The 13154-nt window shown below is 41.3% G+C and overlaps 1 protein-coding gene across 2 annotated transcripts in view; it reads right to left on the bottom strand.

The window, feature by feature from the left end:
- KAT14 (lysine acetyltransferase 14) overlaps positions 1-13154 on the bottom strand; it is a 75310-nt gene that overhangs the window by 32077 nt on the left and 30079 nt on the right. For both annotated transcript variants that reach the window (XM_063130042.1, XM_063130041.1), the window contains exons 3-5: positions 12305-12426; positions 2126-2307; positions 948-1364 (exon numbers count right to left, since the gene is read on the bottom strand). In XM_063130042.1, coding sequence (XP_062986112.1) covers positions 948-1364; positions 2126-2307; positions 12305-12426 — 721 coding nt within the window. The remainder of the gene's footprint in view (positions 1-947; positions 1365-2125; positions 2308-12304; positions 12427-13154) is intronic.

Below are 13154 nucleotides of genomic sequence, written 5' to 3'. Positions count from 1 at the left end.
CCAAACTATCTAGGAGCATTAGGGAAGGAAGAGAAAAAAAGGCTTGAAGCTCAGAAGCAGCAAAAAGACCCTGCTGTTCATACTAAGGCAGAGCCTGAGCATAGGGTTACCCTTTCCAAAGGACTGGTTAATGCTCTCTTGTGAGCTGAGAAAACAATGGAACCTGAAATGCTGGGCACAAAGGAGAAGTTGCCATAATAAACACAGACTTTTCTTTCCAACAAAGCCTGTCAACTGCTCAGAAATGGAGCAAGGTTGCCTTGTGTAGTTAGGAAAATATCTCACATATTGGTAGAGAGCCTAGACTGCCCACCCTAATCTAAACACACAACACCAAAGCTGATTTCCTATTAACATACATATTCAGACAACTTTTCTTGTCAATAAAAAATAGCTCTTATATTGGCAATCTACAACTGCCAAATTGAACACACTGTTATTGTTTGTGTAGTTAGGAAAAGAAATTACCACTGTTAAGCATTTTTCCGGCATTAAAGACTACTATAATAATGCCCTTTATAGAAGACCAAATATATCCATTAGTAAAGAAACAGCACTCATAGTATTTCTTCTTCTTCTTTGGCCACATACATGTTTCTAGAGGAATAAACTGGAAACGTTAACTAGCCATCCAATAGTAAGATTAAAACAGATGGTATATCACATGTGATAGTCAGAAGCACACTTCCTTAGTTAAATTAATACTAACAATAGTATAATACCATTGATAAGTGCTTGTATATAAACCATTAATCACAATCTTCCAGGTACTGTAGTCATTAAAATAATGGAGAATACGTATCATAGTGCTTGGTTGTGATAGATGTTAAACATTACAAGCAATAGATGTTAAACATTACAAGCAATACAACCATGGTCAAGAAATAATTGCGTAAAATAGATCTAATAAACAATAACAGACAAGGAAACATTAAAGGTGCTTTTACCATGAAATAGAGCCTGAGGTGGCATTATATCTGGAACAAGATCTGCCTCTGAGAGGAGGCTGGGTGTAGCTGAGTGTGAAGCTGGTGTTCCAGGAGCAGAGAAATCCGGAGAAGGAGATGGAGATGGGCTTGTTAAAGGTGTTCGATCAGAGGAGCTCATGGAAGAAAAGTCAACTACCTCTCCTTTCTCAAGTATAATCTCAGGACGACGACTTCGACTAACGAATTTCACTGGTGTGGAGGATGTACTCCTGTCCAGGAAGCCAGCTGCCTCTTTCTGTGCTCTCCTGATGTCCTTGGCTTCCTGAGTGCGAGACCTTTTCTCTTTCAGCTCCATGGCAGATTCTACTGGATTGCGGCTCATTCGCTTTCTAAGTCCCTCCACTGTAATGATCGGATCTAAAGATGGTTTTGAACCTGCTAGAGAACAAGTAGTGTATTTGTTCTAACAAGCACAGAGAATATCAGTTTTAGAACTTGACTAAAACAAGGGCAATATTTACTTCTATGTAAAGAATTCAGCAGAAGGTCAAGTTTTTTAAAAGGAAAATACAAGAACAAGGCACCTTTCAGATATGGGAAAATATTAATACTAGTTCTGATAAATGGGTGCTTGCATATTTCAAATCCACACATTACATAAAACAGAATGTGGGAAAGAGACATCTCTGTCATATACATTGAACTTTTTAAATCCACATGTTAGAAAGAGAGGAGACAGGCAAGGAAGCAGTGAAAAGAAGCAGTGAAGCAGTGAAAAGAAGAGAGGCAGGGATAGAAAAGTAAAATCAGGGATGCTGAGTGGATGACAAGATGTGTTTGAGAAGGGGTAGGAATGAAAGCAAGGGAGGCAAAGAAGCAATAGCAGGCAGGAAAATAATAATGGTAAGTATAAGGAGCTAGAGCCCTCTCTCCCCACCCCAAACCCTCCCATCCTATGCAGTACTGTCAAGAGATCTTAACTAGTAGGTATTAAAAATGCAGGGTGCCTACATTATGGCTCATTCTTCACCCTTTTCTACATTTGAAGTAGAGTGACACTTAGTGTCAATAGCACAGAAGTGCAACCCTCTAGCTTGCTCTCCATTAAATCCTCAAAGCTGACACACATCCTCCCTCCTGCCCCAAACTCATATTTTTTAAATGTGCAAATCTATGTGGAGTTTAGAAAGCATTACCCTTTGTTTTTAGAGAAGATGCAGAAAGCTTCTCTCCTTCAGGCTTCATTGCTGGGGGCCTATTGTGAACAAGCTTCCACCATCCTGGTTCTCCAAATTCCTGGGCCCCTGAACGAAAATAAAGAGGGCTTCCTACAGAAAGACAACCAGCAACAGTGCTCCACCAAGTAGAAGTCTTCTTTCTAAATCAAGAGAAAGAAAAACAACCTCTGAAAAGAGAGCTATGGTCAGGAGAGAGGTAGACACTACCATCAGGGCTCGGTCAATACCTGCCTATGATAGAAAAACCAACTGGTAACTCACCCACCCCATAATTAATATACTATCCACTGGGAAGTTCCCCTGCAGAAGCTTCTATGAAATGAATGTGATCTGCATAAGATGTAGTAAGGACCAATTTCTACTATCTATCAGAATTTATATGTATAGCTATGCATTTAAAATTTTATCTGGGTCTCTCAAAATCTTAGGTCAGACCACAATTGGTCTGGGGACAAACAGGAGCGAACAGAAATTAAAGAGACACTCTAGACCATATTTTGAGAGACCGGGATAACATTTGAAATAAATAGTCCAACAATGGCCCAATCTTTGCTGATTGCAGAAACAGCAATCCACCCCTTGGCCATTGACATTTGGGATGCCCAAGGGTTCAGTCTTCATTGGTTTCTACATGAAACCTTTTTTGGACGCCTGGGGGGGGGGGGCACTGAGGGAGCTTCCAGGACTCGCTGCTTCCCTGGAGAAAGAAAAAATGTGTTTACTGCCTTCCTAAAAGGTTAAATAATCTGGGCAGGGGGTCCAGTTACCCCAACTGTGTATTATGTATTCCCAAATCTTCAAGATGTGTTGGACTACAGCTCCCATCATTCCCAGCCAAGATGGGTTGGGGAAGGCATTGAGCAGGGGGTTGGACTAGATGGCCTTGTAGGCCCCTTCCAACTCTGCTATTCTATGATTCTAAGGCGGGTTGGGGAAGGCTGGTGCATTAAGTCATATGGTATGTGTGTGTTTGTGTTTGATTTGCTCCTCTTGCTCCTTGTCTTTCTCTGCCCCGGGACACATGGAGACTTAATGCTAAGTGTCCAACTTCCTAGTCTGCTCTGACTGTGTGTTTTTCTGTGTGTCTGTTTTCCTAAAACCTTTGCTGGGTCATGAAACTTGGGATCAGAAATTTTGAGTCATGTAGGAAATTATTTCCCAACAGCGATGCCTACTTGCTCTGTAGAGCAAAGGAAAAAGTGGGTCTCTAGCTGGTGCTAGAAGATAGTAATTCATTTTTTTAATAATGATTTTGACCCATAGATCTTCCTGTCCAATTCGTTTCAAATAATTGGCATGATGTAGATTTTGTAACAATTGCTGATAATTGCTCATCCTTCTTTAAAAAAAATCTTTTAAAAAATTAACAGGGTTGCCATTATTATTATTATCTCTCTTTTCTTCCTCGTGGTGTTTTTTTTCTAGATGAACATGATGGGCTTTGCTAAGTCGTGCTATCTTTTACTGAATCTGAAATTTCCTGACTACTGAACATGTTTTAAGTATGAATGCTTTCTGAATGTTGGTGTGGATGTATTTTGATAAGTCTTGTTTCTGAAGGTTTTCTGTAAAAAATAAATTTAAAAAATTGATGTGATGCTGGTTACTGATATGACTAACTAATTTTAACTTCTTCCTGCTGCCACAGTTCTTTAATTTCCATAGCCAGTGATGTATATTTCTCTCTCTTTTCCTCTTCCTTTTCTGCAACATTTTTGTCATTAGTTATTGCTATGTCAATGAGGTAGTTGTGTTTTTCTTTTTTGTTTATGACTGTTATGTCTGGTTGTTTGCAAAGTATTGTCTTGTCCCAAAATTGTTCTGTTCCAGCATAGCGTAGCTTGGCTTGACTTGTGTCTGGATCTCCTCGGCTCTGAAACCATCTTGCTGGAGAGCACTAGCTGGTTGCATGATCCAGGAGGCCAGGTTCTGTGAGTGCATAGCTGTCCTAGACAGGAGGGGCTTGCATTTGCTAGAGTAAAGTGAACAGATGTGAAGAGGCCACAATCCTATATTCATTTATCTGGGAGTAAGCTTGATTGAAATCAGTGGGACTTTTTCTGTTGTTTCTTTGGGTCCATGATTAGAATTTCTGTTCTCTGCACACTGAAGCAGAGAAGATATTTAAGAGATATTTGGATAAAGGGAGGGAAAGATCCTTGCCTAGCATTGTGATAATAGGCACCCAGAGGACCTTTTTTTCTGCCTCCCCAGACTGTGGAATGGCCTGCTGGAGAAGATTCATCAGAAGATTCATTCATACTCTGAGTTTAAGACAGCCATGAAGACTAATAACTTCTGGCAGGCCTATCCAGATGAATTTTAAACCTAAGAGTTTAAAGATTTTTGTGATTGTTAAATGTTAAGAAAGGTGAGACTATGGTCTTTGTAGTCAGAAAAGTTATTTGAGGGAAGGGGAGACTGTATCACAGAGTATAGCAAAAGTTTCAAAGTACAGCAAAAGCTACAAAAATAGGAATGAGTGAAGTTAAGTTCAGATACATTGAATGTGTCACTTGTTCTTTATTTCAGTGATTTTAACATTAAGATGTTATATAGAACAGGCTTGTCTTAATTGTATGCTGTGAAATCAAACATGTGACCAAGGCCATGTTTGGGTGGGCATAGAGATGTAAAATTTCTGAAAATTTTGAAGCCATGGGGAAAAAACGTTTTTTTTCTGAGGGTTTCGAAAAAAAACAAATTTCCGGAAAAAAATGAAATAATGCAGTATTAGCACTTTTTACAGATTGAAAGTCACTTTGTTACTTTAGGAACACAAAACGTAATTATGTCCAAGTTGGTTTGGCATAAAATTATTACTAGTGTTTTCAAACAATTATTACAAATTTAATTTACTTTTTTTACTTTTTTGGGTAACAATGGAGCTACAAGCTCCTGAACTGTTAGGAACCTGTTTGGTTCTCCCAGTTTATGAGGAGCAGGCAAAAAACAATTTTAAAAAACAACAACCGAAGAAACCACCAAATAAATAATTTTCTAGTACAAAGAAAATTATTTATGTTTCTCCAGTGTCAAGCCATAAAGCATCCATTCCCATGAAAACAACTGAGAAAAAAGGGGGAACCAAAATTCAATGAATATGCATGAAATTTAATCAGACTCGTTTTCTGACCTATAGCTATCACTATTAGTTTCAGTCCGTGCTTCAGTGGCAGTGCTCCTAGAAGCAGAAATGCATCTTGTTCTTGCATTTGAGAGTTGTAGTCTCAGTTTGCAACCTAGGATCTGCTTGTCCTTGGTGCACAGAAATTGTAATAATCTTGATGCTGTACAGTTTTTAGAAATCATTTGGAGACGTCTTAAACATTTTATTCATCATGCTAAAATAAAACATCCCGTAATCCGTTTTTTCTTCATTTTTTCAATTTTTCAGAAAGAAAACAAAAAAGGCTTCGGGAAAAAAACGTTATTTTCCGGGCCTTCGCATCTTTAGGTGGGCATTATTTTACTTCACTATGGTAATCTATTTTTTTTTAAATGACATCTGTATCCAAGTAGCTCAAGGAAATTATTCAGCTTTATTCTTCCAAAAGCTTTGTAATATAGGTTAGGCATAGACTGGGTTTGGAGGTCACGATAACCCATAATAGGTTAATTAAACTTTTTTAAAAAATTCTTGGCCGCCTTTCAGGGCAGAAGCCCTCCCAAGGTGGCTTACAACAATAAAATACATAAAAACAGTTAAAATGGCTTAACTAATCCATCATAGGTTATCGTGTCATCTGGTGGGAGCTTTTTTTTTAATCCAAAATAACCCACTCTGATAACCCATACACTGCAGAGTGGGTTATTTTACCCATTATGGGTTATTGTGTTGTCTGGTGGTCAAAGTGGGTTATTTTGGCTGGCTACAGAGCCGTGAGACAAGAGCAGTCAAAACAGCTGTCACTCTGCTGCTCACTGGCTTTCCATTTCAGAATATGTTAAAGTGACCAAGCCAGCAGTGTAGAGAAGACAGGGTATAAGGTTTGGTCCTGATCCTGCAAACCTCAAGGTATTGTAGGCATCTCCTACTTTTTGGTGCACCTGGGATTTTTGCTGCAGAGTTAGGGTGGAGGGTTTTCATAGAGCATTATTTGCCTATTTAGTAGAGGAGACAGACGGCTTGGTCCCAATCCTGCAAACCCCCAAGGTGTTATAGTCATCTCCCCCTTTTGGGGGAACTTGTGATTTTCATTCCTCTGGAGTAAATGCAAAGGGATTTGGTGTTGGATTGGGTGTGTCCCAACTAGGAGAGGCTGTGTGTCAAGTTTGGCCCCAATCCTGCAAACCCATAGGTTTTCTAGGCATCTCCCCCTTTGGGAAGTACTTCAGACTTTTGCTCCTCCAGAGTAAATGCACAGGGGTCTGATAGTGGATCAGATAGATGCCTCCTGAGTGGGGGAGGCTGTGTATGAAGTTTTGTCCTGATCCTGCAAACCTCCTTCAGAGGTGAAACAGTGCCACTATTCAGGCAGGAGGACTGCAGCAGGACAGGCAGCAGGGGGGTGAGTCAAATTATTATTAGTAGTAATATCAGTTGTTACTGTTGTTGTTGTTCCACCTTTCCCCCCAATACTAGTACTCAAGGTGGCTTTACAAAATTAAAACATATACAGGCACTGCTTCAGGGGGAGAGATGCTGACCATCAAGGGTGAGCTATTCCATTGGCTCCCCCCACCCCCAACTCACGGAGGCTTTAAAAGCAAGGCTGGAGCTACAGCTTGGGAGGCACTGCTTCAGGAGAGAATAACCAAGTTATTTTTTTCTTAACTGTTCTGTTTTGCTGCAAACTTGTATTTAGTATATTTTTGAATATTGGTGTCATATTATTGTTTAGTATATTGTTAAATATTGTACTACATTGCTGAATATTTTTTGTGATATTTTTTCTGTAAATGCATTTAGTAGAGTTGAATGTATTATTGTACTGTAAACTGCTGACGTACTTTACTTTATTTGTAATAAAGTGCTATATTACTACATTTTATTATTATTATTAAAAGAAATAGAAATATACAGAAGTGAAAAATATAATTTATACCAGCTGTAGTAAAACATTTTTAAAAATGTAAAAGATACCTGAATATATAAAAAACAGCACATTAACAAAGGTCCAGACTATTCTCAAAGGCCTGCCAGAACAAAATCATTTTTGCCTGCCTCCAGAAACATAGTAAGGAGGGAGCCTGTCTAGTCTCCCTGGGAAAGGAGTTCCAGAGCCTTAGAGCAGCCACCGAGAAGGCCCTCTCCCACATTCCTACCAGGAGTGCCTGTGACGATGGTGGGACCGAAAGAAAGGCCTCCCCAGAAGATCTATACTTGATTATACCATTACCAGTGTTTGAGTAGTAAGTGATTTATTCAATCATCAAACATTCTGCTTAGTATTGGTCTGAATGGTTCTATGTTGCACCAAATTGGAAATCAGGCTTTTCTAGAAAATATAGCTGTTACACTTACCGTGAGCTGTTTTTCCCTGACTTTTCCTAGAGTATCCCCAAAGGTATGGTTTAGCCTCTGGCTGCCCATTGATTGGCAGAATGTTTCAAATCTTCAAAAAAAGATTCACTCCCTGCCTCCTCCCTGAATTCCCTAGTCAAAGTAATTGCCAAGTCTAGAGGGAAACCCGGTCCGGAAGGACAACAGAAGATAATAGGAAGCCACATTCCCCCTCCAAAGTAACTCAGCCGGGCCCCAGTAGGAGAGAGGGACAACAACCAAAGGATATTGCACAAAAAACCTTTACTGAACTAGTCAGCAAGCAAGGAAGCAACACCAAATAGCAAAAAAATGTAATGAAATAACATGTGAGTTTAGAAGCAAAGTAAGCAATAAGGGCTACGTGGAGAAAGATCTCATCCAAATTCCACCCTCTAACTTGCAAGAATGGGTGTGATTGGAGCTACTCTGGGAGTAGTCAGGGAAAAACAGCTCATGGTAAGTACAACACCTGAGTTTTCCCCTGACTTCTCTCTACAAGCTCCAAAGGTATGGAACATATCAAAGCTTTAGCAATACAGAGTGAGACACAACAGAAAAGAAGGGAAGAAGACCGTCCTCCCCAGATTCATCGAGAAACAGCCTGAAGTATTAGTGACTAAAGGCCCCTTCGGTGTCTAACCACTCCTAAATATTGTAATGAGTAACAAATGAGAGATCCAGAGCCCTCATGGCCACCCTACACACCACAGTAGGATGTGCTAAGACTCCTGTAGGCTGAGAGGTTGTGATGCCTTACAAGACTCTGCAATACAGGCCTTGATCCACTTTAGCAATGGAGGGGGCTGAGGCACTCTTGTCTGTCTTGTTACAGCCAAAAATAATGACAAGGGCCTGATGTACCCTAAAAGGCCTAGTACGGATGATGTAAACTTTAAGAACCCTATGTAGGTCAAGGGAGTGCCAAGTCATCTCACAAGGAAGCTGAGGAATGTGTAGAAGGAAAGCAGGACCAACTCCTGTTTTCTGTGGAAACGGACTTGGGGCAGAAGCCAGGATCTAGGAGGAAAACTATCCTGTCAGTTAAGAACCGACACAAGGTATTCGTAGCAGGCAGTGCTCCCAATTCAGAGATCCCCCTGGTGGATGCGATTGTCACCACTCACCAGGACAGCGGACTTCAACAAAACATAGAGAGTGAATTGGCACCTTATGCATAGGTTTGAAAGGAGGTAGATAAGGGCCTTGAGAACCAATGTCAAGTTTCAGGTGGGGAATCAATGTAGCATACAGACCAGTCAGTCTGACATCCATCCCTGGGAAATTTTGAAGCAGATTATAAAGAAGTCAATCTGTAAACACCTTGAAATCAATGCAGTGATTACTAGAAGCCAACATGGATTTGTCAGGAACAAATCCTGTCAGACTAATTTGATCTCATATTTTGATAGGGTAACCTCCCTTGTGGACTGTGGGAATGCTGTGGACGTAATATATCTTGACTTCAGCAAAGCTTTTGACAAAGTGCCCCATGATATTCTGATTAACAAACTAGCTAAAAGTGGGCTAGATGGAACAACTATTAGGTGGATTCACAGTTGGCTACAGTATCGGACTCAAAGAGTGCTTATCAATGGAACCTTCTCAAACTGTGGGGGAGGCAACGAGTGGGGTACCGCAGGGCTCAGTCCTGGGCCCAGTGCTCTTCAACATTTTTATTAATGATTTGGACGAGGAGGTGCAGGGAATGCTTATCAAATTTGCAGATGACACAAAATTGGGTGGGATAGCTAATACCCTGGAAGACAGAAACAAACTTCAAAGTGATCTTGATAGGCTGGAGTGCTGGGCTGAAAACAACAGGATGAAATTTAATAGGGATAAATGCCAGGTTCTACATCTAGGAAATAGAAACCAAATACACAGTTACAAGATGGGGGATATTTGGCTCAGCAATACTACAAACAAGAAGGATCTTGGAATTGTTGTAGATCGCAAGCTGAATATGAGCCAATAGTGCGATATGGCTGCAAGAAAGGCAAATGCTATTTTGGGCTGCATTAATAGAAGTATAGCTTCCAAATCACGGGAGGTACTGGTTCCTCTCTATTCGGCCCTGGTTAGGCCTCATCTAGAGTATTGCATCCAGTCCAGGGCTCCACAAGTCAAGAACGATGCAAACAAGCTGGAGCGTATTCAGAGGAGGGCAACCAAGATGATCAGGGGTCTGGAAACAAAGCCCTATGAAGAGAGACTGAAAGAACTGGGCGTGTTTAGCCTGGAGAAGAGGAGATTGAGGGGAGACATGATAGCACTCTTCAAATACTTAAAAGGTTGTCACACAGAGGAGGGCCAGGATCTCTTCTCGATCCTCCCAAAGTGCTGGGCACGGAATAACGGGCTCAAGTTTAAGGAAACCAGATTCCAGCTGGACATCAGGAAAAACTTCCTGACTGTTAGAGCAGTACGGCAATGGAATCAGTTACCTAGGGAGGTTGTGGGCTCTCCCACACTGGAGGCATTCAAGAGGCAGCTGGACAACCATCTGTCAGGGATGCGTTAGGGTGGATTCCTGCTTTGAGCAGGGGGTTGGACTCGATGGCCTTGTAGGTCCCTTCCAACTCTGCTATTCTATGATTGGGTGAGCCAGTTGAAAACAGCTCTCGAGGAAGTGAATGACATGAATGTGGGACGTATTGCCTTGAGGAGCATTGCAGTCCAGCACACAAGCTATGCTAGAAACCTGGCACCTGAGAGTATTAAGTTTAAGGCCCTTGTCCAAATTGGACTGAAGGAACAGTACCAGGGCAAGCACAGAGACCAGAAAAGGATTGGGACAGCTGGAGATGCAGACTTCACAAGTGGCCCCATAGCTCCTAGAGGTGGTGGGGGCCTTACAGCTGCAAAGGGTGGAAATACCCTTCCCTGAGTACCCCCAAGGCCTTTAGGTTGTTGTGCTCGACCTCCAGGCTGACAACCCAAGGAACCCCTGGTTCCAATGCAGGATGGGGCCCCAACAAAGGTGGCCCCTGGACAGGGAGAGGTGGTATGGACTATCTAATGTGGGCTTTAGGAGGCAGGGGAACAATTGTCTCTATGGCAATAAGAATTATTCTGCCCCCTGAAATTCACCAGAGTCAGGACCAGGGAAATGATGTCTGGTGGAGTAAAGCATAAAGCAGTCTCCTTGGCCACCTGGTGGTCAGGGTGTTCGCCCCTGGGCCCCAATATCTGCTGAAAAATGCTGGGACTTTTATGTTTTCTGTGGAGGTAAACAGGTCCAAACGCAGATTCCTGAAGTGACTCCTCACCAGGTTCAATGACCAGGGATGAAGCGCCCAGTCCATCGAATCTAGACCCAGACAGTTTAGTCAGTCAACTAGCAATTTAGAATGCCCTTTACATGTACAGCATAGAGAGACAGGGGATGACTTACTGCCCATACTACTAGGAGGGGAATTGCCTCCCTGTGCAGAGTGAGCAACCGTGATCCCCTTGGTGATTTATATAAGCCACCACTGCTGTACGGTCTGACTGGATCAGAACCTGGTGTTCATTGACTTGGTATTCCGTTATTGGAAGAGTGAGTTATATGACCTGGAGCTCTAGGGAATTATTGTAGATCACAAGCTGAATATGAGCCAACAGTGTGATGTGGCTGGAAAAAAGGAAATGCTATTTTGGGCTGCATTAACAGAAGTATAGCTTCCAAATTGTGCGAGGTACTGGTTCCCCTCTATTCGGCACTGGTTAGGCCTCATTTTGAGTATTGCGTCCAATTCTGGGCACCACACTTCAAGATAAACTGAAGGGCAATGAGGATGATCAGAGGTTTGGAAACAAAGCCTTATGAGGAGAGACTGAAAGAACTGGGCATGTTCAGTCTGGAAAGGAGAAGTATGAGGGGAGACATGATAGCATTCTTCAAATACTTGAAAGGTTGTGACACAGAGGAGGGCCAGGATCTATTCTCAATCATCCCAGAGTACAGGGCACAGAATAATGGGCTCAAGGTACGGGAATCCAGATTTCGGCTGAACATCAGGAAAAACTTCCTTTTAGAGCACTACTACAATGGAACCAATTATGTAGGGAGATCATGGGCTCTCCCACACTAGAGACCTTTAGGATGCAGCTGGACAGCCATCTGTCAGGTTTGTTTTAATGTACATACCTGACAGATGGCTGTCAGCAGAGGTTGGACTTGATGGCCTTATAGGCCCCTTCCAACTCTTCTATTTTATGATTCTAGAAGAACAAAAATATAAAATAAGACATATTCTGTATTTAGAGCAAATTGGAAGGCTGAGATAGGATAGTTCCTACTTAATATGAGAAAAGTTGAACTATGGAACTCCCTACCATAAGTAAATCACTGTGGCAAAGAATTTAGAAATTTTCAATGATGGTTTAAAGATAAATAAAAAATGGTATCAGCAAATTACCATCTGATCCACCTCAACCTGCACCCTGTTTCGTGGCTGATGGACCTCAGTAATTTTCAGTGGGTCCTATGAGTAGAAAGTTTGAGAACTCTGGATGTGCAACAGGTTGTCTACCCCTGTTCTACACATACTGGTTCTCTTTCTTTCTTAACTAGGAAAACGTGATTCATTACATTCAACTTATATTTGAGCTTTTGTTCAGTTTTGTTCTTTATTTTCAGTTTTAAGAAAACATAATGGCATTACCTGTTTCCTAGTAAAAAACTCCAGTGCTTTTCAATGAAAGCACAAATATCTTCCTTCCATCTAAAGTAGCCTTGACGGCCAGTTCCTTCCAGGGATAGATTGTACATTGCCAGCATGACCACCTGAAATAGAAAAAGGAATGTTTCATTCATAAGTAATACCTAAAAGGGTCTTTTTTTCTGATAGTAGGGGAAGGAAGAATTGTCTTCTAACAGGTTTTATTTATAAAAATGTATTTGCTTTTTGTATGATAAAGTTTTCAAATTTAACCAAAACAAATCAATATTTGTGGCTAGAATGTCTACCATGGGTTCTAATACAATTCTATCATTCAGTTACATCACCTGGGAAAGCCTTAAAATAGGGTGACCATGTGAAAAGGAGGACAGGACTCCTGTATCTTTAACAGTTGTATTGAAAAGGAAATTTCAGCAGGTGTCATTTGTATATATGGAGAACCTGGTGAAATTTCCTCTTCATCACAACAGTTAAAAGTTGCAGGTGCCCTGCCCTCTTTTAAATCTGGTCACTCTAGTATAGCTCCTGCAGCTTTAACTTGTGATGAAGAGGGAATTCCACCAGGTTCTCCATATATACAAATGACATCTGCTGAAATTTCCTTTTCTATGCAACTGTTAAAGATACAGGAGCCCTGTCCTCCTTTTCATATGGTCACCCTAAAACACGAAGTCCCTTGTAGCATTTATATCACATCAGCATCCAGGTTAGGCTGGCATAATTATGATTCTGGCTTGATAGGGCCAGCACTAGAAGTGTTGGAAGAAACAGAAAGCTGAACTTACCCTGAAATTTATTTATTTATTTAATTTATATACCACCCCACAGCCGA

The sequence above is a fragment of the Elgaria multicarinata genome, chromosome 7 (genome assembly GCF_023053635.1).
Source record: "Elgaria multicarinata webbii isolate HBS135686 ecotype San Diego chromosome 7, rElgMul1.1.pri, whole genome shotgun sequence".
Lineage (NCBI taxonomy): Eukaryota > Metazoa > Chordata > Lepidosauria > Squamata > Anguidae > Elgaria > Elgaria multicarinata.
Note: the sequence above shows the minus strand (reverse complement) of the source record. Positions and strands in the feature narration are given on the sequence as shown.